Source organism: Fundulus heteroclitus, chromosome 3 (assembly GCF_011125445.2).
Source record: "Fundulus heteroclitus isolate FHET01 chromosome 3, MU-UCD_Fhet_4.1, whole genome shotgun sequence".
Taxonomy (NCBI): domain Eukaryota; kingdom Metazoa; phylum Chordata; class Actinopteri; order Cyprinodontiformes; family Fundulidae; genus Fundulus; species Fundulus heteroclitus.
In genome coordinates this window covers 14,228,435-14,249,418 of record NC_046363.1, presented here as the reverse complement: position 1 = coordinate 14,249,418, position 20,984 = coordinate 14,228,435, and the positions used below count along the sequence as shown (strand labels likewise).

Sequence of the window (20,984 nt, the reverse complement as noted above, 5' to 3'; positions counted from 1 at the left end):
ACTGAATTAGTATTTGGGGTTAGCTTAGCAAAAGGGGATGCATATATATATATATATATATGCACTCCACACTTTTCAGATTTTTATTTGGAAACGGGCCTTTTAACAGTTCCTAAGGCTAAAAGGAAAACTGTAGGGGAGTGTGCCTCTAGACATTGGGCAGGCGGGTTCTATGGAGGTTTTTTAAGCCAAGTTAAAGACCCACTTGTTCACCTTATCTTATGCAGCCTAATTCGATACCTAAACTATATTGTTTTAATATTGGTTTCCTTTTATTTCTCACCCATTTTTTACCATTTTTTTCAGTAATGGTATTGTTTTATTTCTTGATTTACTATTATTACCACCTACTGTTCAGCACTTTGATTGGAAGCGCTTTATAAATAAAGTTATTATCATGAACTTTTTTTTTTTTTCTTCCACTTCTCAGGTCTGGGCTGTTTTGTGTTGGTCTATCACATAAAATCCAAACAAAATAGCTTGCGGTCTGTGGTTGCAGTGAGAAAAAAGTTCAAGAAGCACGGACACGCTGGGTGTGTGTTGCTCTCCGCTTTAGTCGAATTTTTATTTGCTCTGAGTCAGAGTTAACAGCAGGAGAGGAAGAATGAGAGGACTGGAGAGAGAGAGACGAAGGAGAGGTGAGGAGCATACAAGCTAAGAACTCTTCACTTACAAAAAAAAAAAAAAGAAAAAACTTGGAGGCAGGAGAAGCAACAAACGTTCCCCTCTCCTTCCTTCCTTCCTCCCCGTCCTGCCCCCCCCCCCCCAGCTGCTCCTCTACGCCCCACGCCCTTCTCAAATGATCCCTCATGCATCAAGGTCTAAAAAGAAACCAAGGCAGAGAGCTCGAAGGGGGCTCTGAAAAAAGTTGGCTGTGTCTGTGCATGACTGTGCGTCTGTGTGTCTGCTCTGGAGTGTGCCTGCCCCTGTGTGTGTGCGCGCGTGCGCGCGCGCCGGCGCGAGCGTGCGCGTGAGGGTGTGTGTGCGCCTCGGCGAGCTCAGGTCTGTGTGGGAATGATTACATCAGCCCGCTGGAGCTTTATGATTGGTCGGTGAGTGTGTGGTTTTATTCGGTGCGCCTCGGAGCCCGTGGCTGAGGCTGTAACCCTTTGTGAGGGGGAGGGAGCAGGAAGGAGAGGAGAGGAGAGGCAGAGCCGGCACTGAGGAGCTCTGCACTGTACCTGGTGCCATCCAGCCGCTGACTGTTACAGCCTGCGTGCTGCACACACGCCGCCGGACTCCAATCAGACTCTTCTTCATCTCTATTTCCCCCCCTGCTGTCTTGATACAGCAAGCGGCCTTGGCACACACCAAGGTATTAGCTGTATGTACCACGGGCAGCTCGGCTGTCAGCTGTTAGAATTCAAATTGCTCCTCGCCTCTGGCGGCGGCGGCGGCGGTGGGGGTAAAGAAGCGGCAACATTATTTCTGTCTAAAGGGGGGGGACTGTGCGTGTGACTTTGCGGAGACGGGCTCACTCCGAGAATGCCTTCGTGTTCCCCGGACTGCTGCCTGCTGCGGCCCGTGGAGGTAAGAGCTCTCCCTCTCTCCCTCTCTCTCTCCCTGCGTTTCACCTCTTCTCTTCGGGTGGCTCTGCCTCTCCGTGCTCCCCCTCTAATCTCACTCTTTTTCTTCTTCTTTTTTCTTTTTTTTTTTTTTTTTTTTTTTACAATCTGTCTCTCTTTGAGGTACAGCCGTGCCTAACTGGAGGCAATACCTTTTATGGAGACATTACTTTAATTGCCTAATTTCACTTTTTTTTGCTCCAAAAGATGTGAGCAGAGCGAAAGAAGGCAGTCAAATGTTTCAGCAGCTAAACGACTGAGCCTATATATATATATATATATATATATATATATATATATATATATATATATATATATATGAGAGACAGCCAAGGGCTTGTGCAGACTGGGGTGCTTAAAGATAGTTCTTGACTTGGGGGCAAGGGAGAGCTTTTATATTATCAGAGAAGCATGGATGGGTTGCGTGTGAAGGTTTGGCAGGTCTGGATTTTTTTTTTTTTTTTTTGGAAGGGGTGGGGGGGGGGTGGCTAACAAGCCTAGTTTAATTTGCAGCTCCAGGTTATTTTCCTCTGTATGCCATTGGACGCGAGTATCATGTCATCCTCTTTAAAAATAACCCCCTGGACAGCACAATTAAAGTAAATTTGGAGCCGTTAACCACACCACGCTTGGCAGTGGCCTTTCCTGGATTAGGTGGAGGAAAACGAACTTGTGAAAAAGCCAGACGTCTGGTATTAAGAGAGAGAGAGTAACTCTGACACAGATGGTGGGCATCTGTTCTGCGGCCGATACGTCAACTGCAATAATGCATGTTCACTATATCGATTTAAAAAAAAGTGTTTGTGTGTTTTGTATTCAGTTTTTTTAAAAACAATATAAAAGAAATTCCTCATTTTAAAGGGGTACGGGTTGCTCTTCTTTAAAGTTTTTTCTTTAAATCTTTCCTTACGTCTTGTTTAGAAGCTGTAATTGTGTGTGTGTATACAGCCGATATAGTCATTTGGACTCTGTGTTGAAAAGAGAAGATGCTTGTTATACACTATGGTATATTTGTCTCTGTATTACAGTACCAAGATGGCATAGCAGATGCTCGCCTGTGATCTCTAACACCATAATTGCTACACTGTGTTGAATATCTGTTCTTTTCCATTGTGTGTTATAATGACAAGCCTGTGTAATGTATGCTATAGTTCATGAAGGGTCATGAAGGACTTTTTTTTTTTTTTATTATTATTTTTTGCCTGTGTTGGGGGATTAAAAACTATAGATTTTTTTTTTGCCAACTTCTCAGTTTGATTTTACTGAAAATCTTCATTGGGATTTTTTTTTTTTTTTAGAATACTAGAAAATTTAAATTAAACCAAATAAAACATTTAATCAAAAGCTCTCAAACTTTTGGTACAGATTTTCTGGAGTTTTTTTTTTTTTTCCCACCCCGCCCCTACATTACTGAAACACTCTTTTTCAGTCAACTCTAACTCTGCTCTCTACGTCCTCTTTTTTTCAGATCGTGAAGATCTTCAGCGAGGACGGCGTCGGCAAGGTGGTGGAGATCCCCGCCGACATGACGGTCAGGGACCTGTGCCAGCTTCTGGTTTACAAAAGCCACTGTGTGGATGACAACAGTTGGGCACTTGTTGAACACCACCCACTGCTAGGGCTAGGTAAGAGGCCTGGAGCGGTGCTCAAAGCCCCCCCCCCTTGGGTGGGTTGAAATGTGCAGTGTTATCACTAACCTACAGAAGTGCATTCCCCGCTGTGCTCCATATTCATGCGTGGAATCATGGCGGCACACTTGGGTAGGCAGTATAGGCGCATATTCTCTCGCGGACATATTGTATAGCATAAGCGCACACAGCCATAATGTATAGTGATCTAATCAAGGGGCAGCATATAGGCTGTGGAAAAGGTTGTAGCGGATAAAGGTGTTGTAGCCTGGACGCGTTGTCTTTTCTCTTTATGTAAGAGCAAAAGCAAATGGCATGGGCTATATGTAGGGTGGCTCTAATTTACGAGGCATGATGAGCAAATATACCTCTCTCTATACAATAGAGACGTATGCTTGGTATGAACAGCCCTTCATGAAACTGATTGCAAATGTTTTTATTGTGTTACCTATAAATGTGGGGTAACAATTTGCAAATATTTTTTATTGGGTAGATTTTCATTTGTAGAAGCCCTGGTTGCCGCTTCCCAGTGTTCTTCAAGGTCTGACCAGCTGATGTAGATGTATTCAAGATGCGTTGAAGATTTTTGATGGATTCAAGTATTGTTTTGTTTTTTTATTCGTCCACGGTAACGTACAGAAGACGATGTTCTGCATGTTCTTTGACAGAGGTGGTCTTTTTAAACCAACAGAAAGGATTAAAGAAGAAATACCGGGTTTAGTCCATTTATGCTTCGCGGCAGATGTCCTTCGTCTGGTTCTTATCAAACTGAAAGTAGTGCATTAAAATACACGTTAGATACTCTGATAATGCTGGCGACTGGTAGTTTTGATGCGTTCAATGAACAGGGAAAAAGGTGCAGACTGCTGTTCCGTATTTGAAGCGCTGATCACTTATCAAGACCAGTTGAAACCGGCTCATTCCAGTCTCATTTCTAATTGAAATTTCTCTTTGCAATTTAAACAAACAACAAAAATTAGCCGAAGAAATTCTTACAAATTACTTAAACTGATTAATTTTGGTTTTAAGATTAAGGCATCTATGTTGTTAAGATGGTAGCAACATTTTTGAGCCCATTGTAGCAAAGTGCCATGGAAACTTTGTGCCCTACAAGATTTGCCGCACATTATTTGGCAACAACTCCCACAGGGTTAACAATGGGGATGGGTATCGTTAAGGATTTATCGATACTACTACTCTTAATGATACTCCTTATCGATCAGGTATTTTATCGGTACCATTATCGATACTTTTTTAATAAAAAAAACAAAAAACCAAACATGATCACTAACTGGTTTCTTTCTTAAACATTTGGAACAAAAACAAACGAAATAGAGCTAAAAAAAAGGATTAAATAACATTTTTACCTGGATACAAACTACGTTTATATATATATATATTTTTTATATTATAATTTTAACCAAAAGCTGAATAAAGCTGATAGGGCTGTTTTCATTCCCTGTTTCGGTACCCATCCCTAGTTAAGAAGCTCATCTTGCTAACATGCCTGAAATATTATAATTTTTTTGGTAATATAATTTTTATTTCTACTACAACCCTTTTCAAAAAGAAATCCGTCTGGTGGACACTGCAAAAGGCAAGTGTAAATAGTTGGGAGCTGTCTGAGCTTTACCAAAAATAAGTAGTTGATGTTGTTGGGATTCAGCTGTTTTTTGACTACCCTAACAAAGCAATATTTTAAATTAAATACCTTTTTTAAGGATCCATATTCATCAGTGTGGGACCCTTTTTACATCATGTCTTTGTTTTGAGTTGATTGAAAGACGTGTTATTGTTGTATAAGGAGGTGTGTATAAAAGAGGCACACAATTACATATGGCACTTTTCTTGTTTAAAAAGTTAAATCTGAGGTTCCGAATCACTGAATAAATGCAAACTTTGAATATGAAGCACCTTTCTGACCATTAAAAGGTGATGCGCGGCGGGATGGTCGCGGCTCGGGAGATGTGATGTACCTGACGGGCAAATGTAACAAAGCCTTGCTCGACTTTCCCCTCTCGGTGTCAGAGTCTGCGTAACATTATAGCTCCAGCACTGTAATTGACACGCCAGCTAGGTGATGATTGATGACGGCTAAACCTTTCTTTCGCTTGAGAGGTTTCTTTAGTTCCGCGCCGGAGCCCGAAAATAGAAGAGCTTACTGCGTCGACGTGAATGCGGTGCACGGAAGATTAAAACTTAGAAGCAAATTAGATCACACCAGAACGTTTTCTAGCTTTGCGTTTCTCTCGGGATGGGTTCGTGTTAAACTCTGTGATGTGAAATGGCCCGAAAGCAGTTTAGACAACTTCATTTTAAAAAATAAATAAAAAACAGTGGTGTTTTGAGGAGGAGGGCGATTTTATAAAACACTTACGATGGACAGGTTGAGCCCGTACCCTCTGCTTATGTCTGCACGGTTTCCCAGATGTTGGGAAGAAGAGGTGTAATTTTAAATAGAGCCGTGTTTTCTGGGAGTGAGACATATTGCCCGAAGAGGCTCGGCGTAAAAAACATTTCATCTCTTGCCGCCTCAACTGACAACTCGCATCCGAGAGCTCTTTCTGCGAAAGCTGCCGCGCTTGTCAGAGGCGAGGCAACTCTCAGAAAAATATATTGCATTATTCAAAGTGTGGCTCCCAGAGCTCTAACCTGATATTTCGCCATCCATCATGATCTGCTTACTTCTCCTCATCGCCGCTGCCAAACCAGTGCTGTCGGATAGGCTCGGTTTTCTGGCGTATGACATCATTTCCAGCTCGCTCACTCGCGGCTCAATTATAGTCCTTATTGTGTAATAAAACACCTGTTCTGCCACTGTATGCTTTACTCGTCCAGAATAACCGCTTATCTCATTCAGAGTTTAGTGGTTTCTGTAAATGACGTATAATGAAGCTGAGGGATACGCATTTACCTATTGTTAAGTCATTTTGCACGACACTCAACAACAACAAAAAAATACGTCTGTTGACTGCAGCAAGTAAGATTATTATTGTCGCTTCATTCGTTGTTCTCTTTATTATTGAATACATTTTTGTAAACGGTGATTTGTTTCTCTGTCTCGGTATATTTATAGATGGATGGACATATAATTAGTGTATTTTTTTTTTTTTTTATTGCAGCGTCTCCATGTGACTGTGGATGTAATCAAACAATTTGTTGGCCCTGAGCGTATGCGTAGCTTTTTTGGTCATTGTTTCCCTATTCAGATGTAGGGTTAGACGAGAATAAAGGGACAGTACGCGGTTTGAAAAGAGAACCCTTGTTCCTCTGTGTCACAGCCCACTTCTGGTATGCAGCTGAATGGGATGCAATGGCCCTTTGGGATAAGTAACATTGACCTCTACTTGTCAGATTAAAAGGAAAGGTTAACAACTATGGCAGAGGGAGTTGGCGCTGTCGGGGTGAGTCACAGCGGCGAAACGCGACTGACTCACGAGGCGACGGGCTGAAATGGGAGGAAAGAAATTAGCCGTGACAGTGTGCAGAGATCGTGACAGAGGGCACGAAGGGAAGGGGACGCACGGAATAAGAAAAAGAAGTTTGCACACCTTGCGGCACAACATCCTACTCCTGCGTGTCACACGTGGCGATAAATCGCACAGTTTAATTAAATCTGTGGTGCATCCACTTTTTGTTTTGCAAATGTCACCATGTTAAAAGTTCACCATCTATATGTTTTATTTCTCTTCCAATTAAAAATGCAAAATCGTTTTAGTGTCAGCTCTTTTTGTCTGCTGGGCAATAAATTAAATGTGCATTATTTTAATGGAACAAAGTACAAAAAAGTCTGAAAAAGGGTCTCATATAACTTTTAACTTTTTGGGTCGGAGGTTTTTCTATTTTGTTGGTCTAGAAAACGTTGTCAGCAAAATTCCCAGAAACAAAGACGTGACACTTCTTCGAAAACACTTGCTATGGTCAGGCAAATGTACTGAAAAGTTTTGCCAAAGACGCTTTTTAAGTTGCTCGATGTTTTTGGTGCCACTGAATCTGATTAAAAAAAAAAAAAAAGGGGGGGGGGGGGGTAACAAAAAGCGTGGCTAATAAAAAAAGTTCTTTGTGTTGTACCTAATAGAGATGCACCGATCCGATACCTGGATCGGATATCGGCTCCCGCATTGACTATTTAGCTGGACCGGATATCTGATGAATCACGGCGATCCAGCATTCTGATTGCCTCTTTTATTTTTTTGAATTCATATCATACGCAGCAACACAGTAACAGAGATCTAGTCGGTTCAATTCTATGTTTGCAGCGCCGGTTACGTCATCACAGAGCACACACAGCAGCTAGTGGTGAGCAAACACAGAGCATCATGTGGAAAGCACCTGACCGAGCCACGTCTGCTATTTGGAAACATTTGAAACATGATAGTCCGACTGCAACATGCAATATCTGCGACGTAAAAATCGCAAGGAGTGGTGATAAAGTTGGAAGATTCAACACTACGAACTTAAATAAGCACCCCCTAAAGTACCCTGCTAAAGAGCACACAGACCATTTATTCAACAGTCGGATCGGTATCGGCCGATAAGCTCAGTCCAGATATCGCTATCGTACCGGATTGGAGAAAACTGGTTCGGTGCATCTCTAGTACCCGACATTAATCTCGTCTTTAAAAAAAATAAAAATAAAAGAAGTGTCCTTCTGCATCAGCTCCATTTGCTGGAGAAATAATTTTGTGTCATTCTTAAACTTCATTCGGGGGGGGGGCTCCCAAAACATTCCATGAGCCGCAGATGGTCCCCTAGCTGAACTTTGCACACTCCTGAATTAGATAATCTGTGAAAGAAAAGAAGCCAGAAATAAAGGGGATGAGAGAACCCTTTATAAATGACAGTTTATGACACATAAACTGTGTGGCTCAGTTTCACTTTGGGAATGAATAGAAAAATAAATGACCGAACTTGTGACTGAATTCACACAAGTTCAAGCTTCGGCTCTGAATCGCAGCTTTATTTTAACTCTCATTATGAAGTTTTGGTTTAGACAGGAGTGGCAGTCACAGTTGGTTGGATTAGCATGAATCGATGAAACTAGTCTGTAATCTAAGAATTTTTAGTCACTGGTTTAATTCAGACCTTTTCTGACCCCTGTGGGTAGCATTTTCACTTCACTGATGCCCAAATGGACGTACGATTAAGTTGGGAATGCGCAAACCCGGGTCATTTATTCATTCATATCACTTTTGTCCCATTAATGTGCAAATGAGTAACGGTGCAACCCAGACGTCGAGCTCCTAAATGAGAACTAACAAGGCGCGGATTGTGGGAAAAAGCTGCCTGATTTGCATTGGGAACAGGTGGGGGAGTCGCACGCTACTGGAATGTTTTTTATAGGAAATTAAAGGTTCCAGGAGCCTAAATTTAGACCAGCCAACAGTAAGAGTCTGTGCCTTTTTTTTTTTTTTCTTTCAGTTTCATTATGTAGTTTTTCTTGGAATTTCACTTTCTGTCTGAGAAGAAGTCCCAGGGACTTTCTGCTAGTAACAAAACTGTTCAGTGTTACTGTCAGTGTGTATGCGAGTACTGAAGTGTGTTTACTTCTCTCATTATTTGAAATAATTTCTTTCAGCTTTTTGTCTTTTTGATTTATAGAAAAAAAATAAAATCTGTTTATATATATTTTTTTGTTTCAGAACGTTGTCTAGAAGACCATGAGCTGGTGGTTCAGGTCCAGGCCTCCATGAGCAGTGAAAGTAGATTCCTCTTCAGGAAGAACTATGCCAAATACGAATTCTTCAGAAACCCTCTGGTTAGTACTTTTTTTTTTTGTTTTTGATACTATTTCATCAGCAACGTCACTTTTGACAGATTCTTTGTGAAATTTGTAAGTACCTGTTAAAATAAATAAATAAAAAATAGACCTGAGGCCACAGCAATTGTTTTCCATTGTTATTTGTAAAAAAAAAAAGTGTCACAGGTAGCCTTACGGCCGTACACTGATGCAATTGAATGCGTTTCCTGCGTTGTGCGACCTGTTGTGACAGGTCTGCTCCCTGAGAAAGTCTCTTTTGTTGCCCTTGTGAAAGCCTCCAACAGCCAACTGAACTAATGACATTTGTGTGACGTCCGTTGTTGTCACAACACCTCCGCCCTGTAATTATTGTCACAGTCTCTGACATGTCCCCTTCCTCCTCCTCCTCCTCCTCCCCCAGACATTTTTCCCAGAGCACATGGTTGCATGGTGCCAGGAAAGCAATCACACAATTCCACCATCTCAACTCCTTCAGGTACGAACATTTCTACTCTCAACTGTCATTCCTCCTCCTCCTCCTCCTCCTCCGCTTCCTCCCGTTGACACGCACGCAGTTTCGTTTAGCTCAGAGTCACCACCTGCTGCGTACTGTACAATCAAGCTGACACACCTCACCCCGTGACCCTGAGACAGCATGTCTCGTCAGAGGCGGCAGTAATAACTACTGTTGATCCTCTGTTGACACACGACTGTCTCGATACGCACACCGCAGCCCAACCACCTGTGATGGATGGAATCGGGCCATTTGAAACTCAGAGTACACGCAGCCCTTAAACCTCTCCACATTTTGCAGCATTACAACCACACACTTAAATGTGTTTTATCACATAAATGTAGAATAAATTTGCACAAGGTGTTGCATAATTGTGAAGTATTACATTATTTCCTTTTTGTTCGTTTACAAATTAGAGTCTGAAGCGTGCATTTGTGTTCAGCCCTCCGAATAACATCCTGTGCAGCCAAATGTCTTCAGAAATCACCTATTATTAAACAGTCCATCTGCGAGGGCTTTAATCTGAATGTTAATGCAGCTGGTCTGTGAAGGCCTCAGCGGTTCGTTGGAGAGCATTAGGGAACAAGCGTGATCGTGAAGACGCACCAGACGGGTCAGGGAGAAAGTGGCGCAGCAGTTAAAGGCAGGTTTAGGTTCTCGAGCTAAATCTAAAGCGTCGAGCATCTCACAAAGCAGCGTTCAGTCCATCTTCTGGAAATGGGAGCAGTACGGCAGAGCTGCAAACCTACCAATACATGCACCCTTAAAGAAGCAGCCAGGATGTCCTCTGGAGGAGCTGAAGCTTTATTTATAAAGCCTATTACAAAAAAAAACAGCACAGGACCAAAGTGCTTTACAGTTCAAATAAATGAAGAAAAAAAAACCATATTCAAATAAAAATACACAATTGCATATTCCTATATTAAAGCAATATAAAAACAGCATTAAAACAAACTAAAAACTGCTGATATAAAAATTAATTAGGGGCCTGGGTGAGTAGAGGCTTTTAAAAACATACAGGAAAAATGTCTAAGTTCCACAGCTGGGGTGGCAGAGTCTGTTAATAAACCAGGCAGTAGCTGTGTGCTTTACAAATAGGGCTTTGAAGAGCAGCAAGCAGAAAAGGGGCTGCTGAAAGATAATCTTAAGGTGTGTGAGAGGTCGAATAGGAGACACAGCAAACGTGATAGATAAATAAAATGTAATTTTCTGTCACAAATGCAAATTGTTATGTTTGAGGGGAAACTGAGACTTCTCAGTCCGTCCACCCATGGTAAGACATGTTGGCGGCAGCATCATGCCGTGGGGATGCTTCTCTTTAGCAGGGACGGCAGGTTAAAGTGGATGGGAAAATGGATGGAGCTGAATACAAGGCAGACCTGGAATAAAATCTTCCAGAGGCCATAAAAGACTTGGCTGAGATTGAGGTCCACCTTTCATCAGGACAGTTGAGCCTGGACATACAGCCAGAGCCACACTGAGATCAGTTTGATTGAAGCAGATTAACGTAATAGAATTACCCTGCCAAAATACAGACTTAAAGCCCATTGAGAAGCTGAGATAGGGCTGGGCGATATGGATTAAAAAATAAATCTATGATTTTTATCATACCAAATCCGATTAATCGATTTTTTTTTTCCCCCTCTTTTTTTGTTTTAAAACTAAAGAAATTATTTTAAAACCTTGCTTTTTATGTCAAGCATTTCATCCAGGAGTTGACCTGAATTCAAAGTGCAACTAAAAACAAGCTGTGAAACATGCCTGTAAAACAAGATGGCAGCCGTGCCATTATAAACAATGAAAATATAACAAAACATTTGCTGCTAGTGGTATTACACATTGATCTAAGAACAGGCTTCACTGCACTTGTGAACTTCAAACTAAGTTAAAAAAAAATAAGTAAATGAAGTACCTCGTATTATGGTAAAAAAAAAAAGTTTCCACTTATCAATATTTTGACAATACATTTGCCTAAACATATATTCAGCATCACATGCTGTTCTCTTCATAGAAACCCAATGAGTGTATTGGCAAAATAAAATCCAGATTTTCCAAAAATGAAATCTTAAAGAATTGTAAATTCGAATTAATCGATTAAATCGATTTATCGCCCAGCCCTAAGCTGAGACCAAACTTTGAAATAGCTTTTCAGACACACTCTGCACAGCGCAGGTGTGTGAATGAACAAACTGCATATATCTCCCTCTCAGGTCTTGGAAATTTCAGGAGGTTTGGACTTTAAAAAAAAAAAAAAAGCAAGTTTATACAGCCTGGCTCTGTCTTGGAGAGCTGTCAGAACCAGATCCTTCTGTTCATCCTCTGAACCCGCAGAAAGCCGTTAGCCCTCTGTCTGATTAGAGACGTGGCGCTCGACATGTATTAGGGACTGGAATGAGCTGGAGCTGTGTCAGGAATTCCCTTTGTTTGACTTATGCTAACTCCATGATCTTCTCACTCAATTAGAGCACAGTGCAAAGCAAGGCGCTCTCCAAACCGAGCTCATCCAGGTGGTTGTAGTAATCCAGATTACACAAGAAACATCTGTCAGCGTGAAGCCGAGCACACGAAGGTCCATGTGGCTGCGAGAGAAAGCCGTTTTTGAGACATCATCGCGTGTGAACGCGCGCTTTGCAAGTGTTGGAAAATGCATGAGGCCCACGATGAGATTCTTTTTTCCAAAACACAGCGAAACATGTGCTTCAAATATTGAAGAGGCTCCTGGAGGAGTTTGGCTGTTCAGCCTGCAAATCACGGTTCCAAATCAGATTTATCAGCTCAAGCTGTCACTTTATTTATTAACTTAACCTGCTTTACCATCTGCTCTCATCGAATTCACACCCCATTGCACTGATCTGGCTTGTCACAAAGATAGAAGATTTAGGGCACCTTTGGATCACAAATAAACCTTCCTTAGATTTCTCAGCCGTTACTTGTTAGGGTTTTATGTTTATTTTTTTTTTACAAGTGAGAATTTTCATACCTCTTGAACTTATTTTTAGATTTTTACATTACAGTATGACAATTAAAAACATCAACGTGCTCAATTGGGATTTCATGGGATAGACCGCCACAAAGTTTTGCATAGTTGTGAGGCTGAATGAAAAATGATAAATGGTTGTCAGAGTATCTCAAAGTGTGCCATGCATTAGGATTCTGTGTCTGTCCACTTCAAGTTAACGCTCCTTGAGCTGGATTTTACAGCAGCAAGTCTTATGTCTCTCCCAGCTTTGCTTTTCTACAGACTGAAATGTTTGTCCTTTCTTATTTGCAAAATCACTCATACAGATTGGACAGAGAGTGTCTTCAAACAGCCATTTCCATAGTTGGCCAATTCTCAGTTGGATTTAGGTCTGGACTTGGTCCGTTTGAACGTGTGAATATGCTTTGATCAAAGTCCAGTTTTGATTTAATCTGACCAGGGAACCCTCTTCCTAATGACTGCTGGGTTCCTTAGCAGGTAGACATTTCGTAAAAGCCACATTTGGGCTCGATTAACTTGTCCTGTCAATAGATTCTGACACCTGAGCTATGTGTCTCTGCAGCTCCTTCTCACAATTACACTTTAGTTTGTGTTGGTCTATAAAATAAAATAAACTTAAAAAAAATACTGTGAAGCTTTTGATTGTAAAGTGATGAACAGAGACATCTAAAAGGGGTATGGCTACTTCTGCAAGGCAATGTACAAGTCCCTGACGCCAAGTACAAACTGGGCTAAAGGACCGGCAACGGGGCCTTCCATAAAATGAGTGGACCCTCATGTAGAAAGATCTCAGGATTCTTTGGTGGGCAGAAACCTACCAGTCTGTGGTCGGCAGTTCTATCAGCTGTGCTGTGGTCCCCTGTGGGAGCATCATCTGTGCCAATGTTGCCAGTACCAGTAAATGTATTCACAGAGCCAACTAGATAATTAGAATCATCCTATAGATATTTGGGTCAGAGCGAGACGGGAAGTCTCTAAATAACTGCTCTGCTCAGTAGATAATACATTTCACCCCTCTGGTATTATGATGACTACAGAACACGTTCAGCTGTCACAAATAAGGCCCCAGAAAATCATTCCCATCGTTCAGGTGTGGGGTAGACAACAGCTTAGCAAGGGCTGCTGCAAGGTTCTGATGGTATGTTAACCTGGATTTAAATACACTACAGTATCGCGGTATTTACGCAAAAATTCAGATCATGATCAAATTGCTTGAATTTGTTTCTTTAAGCAAACATATAGAATAAAAGCCTTGATAAATTTAGTTTTTAATTAAACCTCTTAATGCCTGAATTCATATCCAGATGTACAAAAAATGTATTACTTATTTTGTTTTTTGCTGTCAATCAGATCTTTGACAATTAACGATTAATTTGAAAATTACACCTACCATTAGTGTAAATTCAAGTATGACGCAACACTAGGCCCTTAAAGAGTGAAACAAACGTTTTAATCTCAGTTTGTTGGCAATATTATTGATGTAGCTAGCATTCCAACAACACTTTGAAATAAGTTTTTGAAAACTATTGGCTTTTCATTTCTTCTCTACTAATTTACCATCTTGGAATCCATAAATTACCAAAAAATTAAGTCGCATTCACTTTGTTCTGATGAGGCTAGTTTGTCAGATTAAAATACCTTTTTGTGAATGACGACATTTGGGCAGGTATTAAACATGATTTTATTTATTTTTTTCATCAAGCCAACATTTCTATGGTAAATGTTTTTTTTTTTTTATTATTGATCCAATATAATATAAAAAGTTTAAATGTCATGTTGTCATTACCTGTAAGCAGAACATCATCATAATAAACAGAAATAAATGCTTTAAACATTAGTCTGTGTGTAACTAATCCATATAAAGTGTTTAATGCATTTAGCGAATTGAGTTGCTGAAATAAAATACGCAGATTCTAGTGTATTAAAAATGACTGCATAACTTCAACACAAAACCTGTAATATAAAAGTGTTTTTATATATGCACACATTAAATTACCCTTTGTTTTTGTTTCTTTCTTTTTTTTTTTTTTCTGTTGACATTACCTCTTCAGCTAGCAAGGAGCTTTTAGGCCTCAGATGTAGAGTAATCCAGCATGGAGTCAAATAATACAAGTCTTCCTGTTTCCTCTTTCAGACCTTCCTTTCCCCCAGCACCTGCCCAGAAATCCAGGGTTATTTGTACATGAAAGAGGTGGGCAGGAAGTCTTGGAAGAAGCTTTACATGTTCCTGCGCCGCTCAGGACTCTACTGTTCCACAAAAGGAACCTCAAAGGCAAATGCAGATCTTTCTCATTCTGGGGGGACGGAAGTCTTTTTCGGGGGTGTCTGTGTCATCTCCGCTTTCTTGTTTGGACTTATCAAATCCCTCTGTCTCCAGGAGCCAAGACATTTACAGCTACTTGCAGACCTGGAGGACAGCAGTATCTTCACCGTCATCACAGGCAAAAAGCAGCACGGTGCCCCCACAGACTACTCTTTCTGTATCAAAGTGAGTGAAAGATGCCTGAAGTCCGACGCAGCTGATTTCATCTCGTTATGGAACAGTGAAATGATGAAATACTGTGAGCTGATTAAAGATCCATATCCAGCTCAGTGCGAGCAGAGAAATGTCAGCATGCACACGTCTCTCCAGAAGGATTCTAAAAAATGCTTTACCCAGGATTTTTTTTTTTTAGTTCAAGTATAAAGTTGGTGAATATTTAAGGCACACATGCTAGAAATGGAGACTCAAGCATGTCATAAGCCTGATCTCTATTCTGACTTTGGCAGCCTAATAAAGCCAGAGGAGAAATGAAGGAGCTGCGGATGCTGTGCGCGGAGGACGAACAGAGCAGGACCTGTTGGATGACTGCTTTCCGAATTTTTAAGGTACCTCACCAGCACTGTCTAAAATGTAATCCTGCTAATGCCGTTGTTTAATTTGAGCATGGGAGGAATTTCTAGAACTAGACTGTAATTATACGTGTGTTTCGGAAGTGAAAGGTTTCCTCCCATTATCTTGTCCAACTGTAAAGCCAACTGGAATGTGTTTACTGTAGAAATGGACCAATCAAACAGCTAGAGAATTAGCTAATTTTCCCTTTGGGATTAACAAAGTATTTTTGAATTGAATTAATTGGCTTTAATCCGTGATGAGTTACTGTTTCCCTCTTCCCTTTTCATTAAATGGGCCAACCCTAATGCTTTTTGGTATACAGCGTTGTACCTAGATCCACTTTTTTGGCTTTAATGAAGTACTTATTAGATATAAGGACATATGATTTGATGAATACATGAGACGATTGATTTTATGTTCTGTTTAAGTCAAAACCGTTTAAAAAAAAACAAAAACAACCTACAGTTCATTTTCTTTCAGTTTTGTGTTTGGCCCTTTGGGGGAGGGGGGGTTCAGAACCGGATCTCAAATAAAATTGTAAATCAGAGTTGTCTAAGAAAGGCGTGATCAGTGCATCTGTCGTTAATAAATAATGTAACATTGGTTTTCTCTTTTTTCTTTACAGTACGGGATCATATTGTACCAGAACTATAAGGTTCCTCAACAAAGAAAAACCTTGCTTTCACACTTTTCAACTCCCGTGGTATGTCTCTTGTGGCTAAAATACTTTTTTCATTATTATGTGTATCATATTAAATATGCATAATGTTAATTAGAGTTTGTGTTCCCAAGAGGGTCGTTTATCTGATTTAAAGTATCTTTTGAAAATAACAACTCATAAGTACGTATTAAACAGTGTCCATAAAGCCCAAATTTCAGTTTTAAATTGTTTTTCTGAATTGGCCTGATGAAATATTCTGATCTTAAATACTGTGTTTTCATGAGCGGTGACCAAAAAACACGATATGAATAAAAATAAAGGCTTGAAGACGTAAATCTGTGTTTAATTAATCTATATAATTCATATACTGACGCGAGTTAGTGAAAAAGATGTAATTTTCAATATGATTAGTATGCCAATTAGTAAATTTTTGTTACACCATTAAATAAAAATGTGTATATTATTAAGATGTGCCAAAACTGGCAAATATCTGACTTTGAGATTTGTTAAGTACATGTTGAATTATTTTTACTTTTACTCTTAATTATTTATTTATAGATTTCAGAAAATATGTAATGTTTTATTTATTGAATTGTTGCACCCTTGCCTCTTGAAGAGACGTAGTGTCAGTCCCTGTGTGGGATTGACACTACCTTAGCTGAAGGGGATTGGTCTGAATTCAACTCCCCGCGCAGGTTAACCAATCTGAGATCGGGTCTGTTTGTTAAAGCCAAATTAACACCTGAATTTATTTCATGCTGTGCAGCAACACAGTGGCTATCAAAATAGCCGATAAAAAAACCCTGAAATAATCCCATGTGATTTTAACATATGATGAATTAAAGCTGCATTTTTGACACATCTGAAGCACTGTAGTTACGTTTATTTCAATGCATCACATCCATGTCTATAAAATCATGAAATGTATTTAATTTTCTGACTTCTAAATTTGTAGTTCTGTTTTTATTGTGACACCCTTGACAGGAATTTAATTTGCCGTGTCTGCATCCAGTTTTTTTTAAATTGCTGTGTCTCTGGCTCCCCCTAGAGGAGCGTATCGGAAAACTCCCTCGTGGCCATGGATTTCTCTGGGAGGATAGGCCGGGTGATTGACAACCCAGTGGAAGCTCAGAGTGCTGCCATGGAGGAGGGACATGTGTGGCGGGTGAGACACCGGCTCAGCTTCCTTCTTATCTCGCTCAAATGGATTTTTTTGTTTAGAAACTGCATGATGAAATAAATAGAGAAATAGAATTTTAAGTGTGATATTTGATATGTTACAACTCTTTTTTGGCACATGTGTAGAATCTGTTGAAAGGATCGCTCTGCTCTCTGTGTCATGAATTAAAAGCTGTTAATTTTTCTCCCTGTGGCGTGGCCTTCAGAAGAGAAATCGAGTGAATGCTTTGGGTTCCCACAGTCCCTTACACCAATCGTCGCTAAGCTCAGGTGAATCTCTAGAAACACAGAGAGAGACAATTATCTGGTATATCCCTTGCTACCTTTCCTGATTTCTTGACTCGGACGCGTCGTTTGACCCCAACGTTTTCTGCATTCTGTGCAGTCATCCACATAACTCAGCTGTGGTTCTACGGCAGGATAACCAGAGAGGAGTCCCATCGTATTATCCACCAGCAGGGACAAGTCGACGGGTGAGTCAGCTGAACCGAGCGGAGTCGAGCATTCCCTCGTACATTGCACGGCAGAGTTTCTCACACAGGTTTTTTTTTTCCCCGTCCTTTTTCTACTCTGAAGGTTGTTTCTGCTGAGAGTCAGTCAGAGTAACCCAAAGGCCTTTGTACTCACACTGTGCCACCATCAGAAAATCAAACATTTTCAGATCCTGCCGGTAAGCATTTCTTCCAGTGATGTCTTCCTCATACCAGATTCCACCCAAAGTACAATATAAATGATTCCCAGATAGTCTGAGAGTGTTTTCAAGATCTGTATAAGTACATGAAAAGCTAATGGTGCTGGAAAAAAAGGTTTTTCAGCGTTAATTCCCCGTGTGATTACATGATGGTCTAAAAGGTAATGAATGAATGAATGGATGGATCTCTCTGTCTGTCTACCTATCTATGCATTCATCCATCCATCCATCTATTGGGTGTAGGGTTAGGGTCTGTTCATCCACCCGTTCAAATTTGGTTTAAACAAAATAAGTAATTTGTCGGAAGCCCTGAACATAAATCACAAAGCCAATCAACCTCAAGAAAATGAACGGGCAAAATTCTTCTAGTGATGATGTTTAACGATAAGGTTATACATATCATTTTAGATGCTTTATTATTTCTATTTATCTGTAGAAGGAAGTCTAACTGTATTTCTGTGCCGTGCCGTGCCGTGCGGCGGGCTTGCGTTTCCGCAGTGTGAAGAGGACGGCCAGGTTTTCTTCAGCCTTGATGACGGCGTAACCAAATTCACAGACCTGATTCAGCTGGTGGAGTTCTACCAGCTCAACAGAGGGGTCCTGCCTTGTAAACTCAAACACCCGTGCACCGTCGTGGCCTTATGACACCTTCGGACCATGTGACTGTCAGCAAACTGACCTGACTCTGCCTGGAACTAACAGACAAAGCAGAGAGGATCTCTCTCTGTCTCTCCCTATCTCTCTCTCTCTCTCTGTCGTTTACCTTTACAAGAAGCTGATGAATTGACTGATGTTTTGCTGTCGTGTTTTTTTTTTTTTTTTTTTTTCTATGGCGAGTCTGCTGGAGGCTGCTGTCTGGCTGGATTTGTTGTCCTTTATTTTCTTGGACGTCTTGTGGGAACTGCTGCACGACTTGCACTATTCCACTATTCCGCAAATAAGGAAGATAAAAGAAATGAACACTGCCATTTTGTGTCGTCACTGTTGCAAAAACGCTCCACGACAAGATTCATCAGTAAGCTGTTGGGGGGGAGCGCCCTCAAAGTCTCCTCTCAGAGCTCAAGAGCACGACTTGAATTCCCTCAAACTGGACAATCAGCAGGACGATTGAAGCTATTGCGTCGACCACTCTTGTTTCCTTCCAGCAAACTGCAGTGTCATTCAAGCTGTGGATGACACGTCTTCAGAAGTGTGTACCACAGACGGAGACGCTCATTTTCGGTTGCTTTTCAGCTTACTTGATGGCGCACGCGGCCTTTAACGGTGCAGGGCATCTCTTCTGGTGCGTTATCAAGCCGGACATAGTGCCACGCTCCAGAATTGGCCGTGAATCGCACCTGAAGGTCCTGCATTAAATCTGTGTTAACCTTTGAAATATTAAGTTTGTTAAATCTGCACTGTCCACCTGTTTAAGGCGTTTTCTCCCACCTACAGTTTCTTTTTCTTCAGACTTTTTTGTTTGTTTTTTCTGTTTTCCCCACCGTCTGAATGTTCGCAGGCCATAATTAGCCACAACAGATCGCTTGGTGCTTCTCAGTCGGGGTTGCCATGGCGTTGCCAAGGTTTTTGCTTGAAAACAACAAAACAGATGCATTAATTAACAAACTGAGACGTTGAGGTTAAAGGTCATCAGCAGCAAAGTCGCCGCAGTTCTATCGAGACAGACAGCTGATTGTATGGGTGAACTTTTGAATTCAGGTATAGTGTGAGTAGATTGGGACTGAGACTGTGTCCTTTTTATTCGCCTGCGTTCGCACACGTTGCCGTTTGAATAAACCCGTTTTTAAAGTTTTTTCTCAAATTCTCCTCACAACCATGCATGTGAGGACAGCGTCTACCGTCGTTTGCGGGGAACTCTTTCACCATCTGTAAGGCCCATTTTTACACTAGACTAAGACGACGCACCCCTCCAAAAATGGTTGACAAATAAAATCATGACCTGGATGACTGAGAATCTTCACCAACACGATGCAACAGTGACATTTTGGTCTTTGCGCGTTCCTGGAAAGGTCTGCAATGTGCATCCATACGACATGTGATGGAGCGTGAAATGCTGCCACAGACTACGACCTCATTATGTCCGTGCTAAGTTGGAGGGCTGGGGGGGAAGCGGGCACGCCTCCAAACTGTCCAATTGAGCTGATTCTAGTTAGCAGAGCCGGGGAGTCGTGAGCTTCTCAATCCGCATTTCAGTTCATATGGAAAATAAATTTGTGAGAGAAGTCCTTGCATCAGATTTAGACACGAGAAGGGGGGAAAAGGAAGAGTAGGAAGGAAAAAGGCCAGCCATTGCCTTATATATATATATATATATATATATATATATATATATATATATATATATATATATATATATATATATATATATTGAATTTAGTTTATAATCTAAATTTGCTATAGGTGACTCAAAAAAGCAACTTCAGGCCTCAGAACCTCAGCCAGATTAGCTCACAGTGATTAAAAAAGACATTGTTTAGAATTATTCCTAACTCTTAATCCAGTGTAAAGCGGGCCTTACCGGATGACAGGAAACCCAGCAGGATTACCACCATACTGTTGCTCCGTTTTTACATTTCTTTTCCATCAACTGCCCACCTGTCCTCTTTAACCCATGAAATGTGGCCTTTTCTCCCCCTTTGGCTTACTAGTACACAAACAGTATCGAATGCCTCCTCTACAGTCCCTCTCTTTCTAAGATTAAATGGAAATATTCTATAGAAGCTGCTGGTAAAGTCTGACTACCTGCACAAACAGAAGCACATTTGAAATACGTTTAAATCAAAGGGTGTGGTTCCCCCCCCCCCCCCCCCGCCTCACTTATTCTCATCACATCTTATGTTGCCCGCTACTGAATGTCACAAATAGGAAACGCATTGATTGAGACAATGTTAGTGGGGTCTCTTAATACCGCTCAGTAATGTCCGTTTATTTGTCTTTCGGACTCAGAACATCCGTCTGTAACAGCAGGTGCTGTTGTCGGAAATGTTCTGTGGAAAAAAAACTTTCTCACTTGATTCCCTTTTTTGCGATTGGCTAAGACCGTGTTTCTGTACATAATTATAGCTAAAGGAGAATTCCACTGCTGGAGTTGGATTTTGTCCTTATTACGAACGGGGAAGCGAAACCCATTTAACCGTAAGCTCAATGTGTA

At 41.0% G+C, this 20,984-nt stretch overlaps 1 protein-coding gene across 3 annotated transcripts in view; it reads left to right on the top strand.

Moving 5' to 3' along the window:
- The window catches only part of grb10b (growth factor receptor-bound protein 10b), a 93,274-nt gene extending 74,473 nt beyond the window's left edge, over positions 1-18,801 (top strand). For 2 of the 3 annotated variants that reach the window (XM_036130573.1, XM_036130570.1), the window contains exons 6-17: positions 3,034-3,190; positions 8,836-8,951; positions 9,355-9,429; positions 14,562-14,699; positions 14,805-14,915; positions 15,197-15,295; positions 15,928-16,005; positions 17,012-17,128; positions 17,349-17,412; positions 17,528-17,615; positions 17,719-17,812; positions 18,332-18,801. In XM_036130573.1, coding sequence (XP_035986466.1) covers positions 3,034-3,190; positions 8,836-8,951; positions 9,355-9,429; positions 14,562-14,699; positions 14,805-14,915; positions 15,197-15,295; positions 15,928-16,005; positions 17,012-17,128; positions 17,349-17,412; positions 17,528-17,615; positions 17,719-17,812; positions 18,332-18,478 — 1,284 coding nt within the window. In that variant the 3' untranslated portion in view covers positions 18,479-18,801. Of the gene's footprint in view, positions 1-1,101; positions 1,531-3,033; positions 3,191-8,835; positions 8,952-9,354; positions 9,430-14,561; positions 14,700-14,804; positions 14,916-15,196; positions 15,296-15,927; positions 16,006-17,011; positions 17,129-17,348; positions 17,413-17,527; positions 17,616-17,718; positions 17,813-18,331 lie in introns of those variants that run through there. The other variant, XM_036130579.1, reaches the window with a different exon arrangement.
- Positions 18,802-20,984: the final 2,183 nt, after the last annotated feature.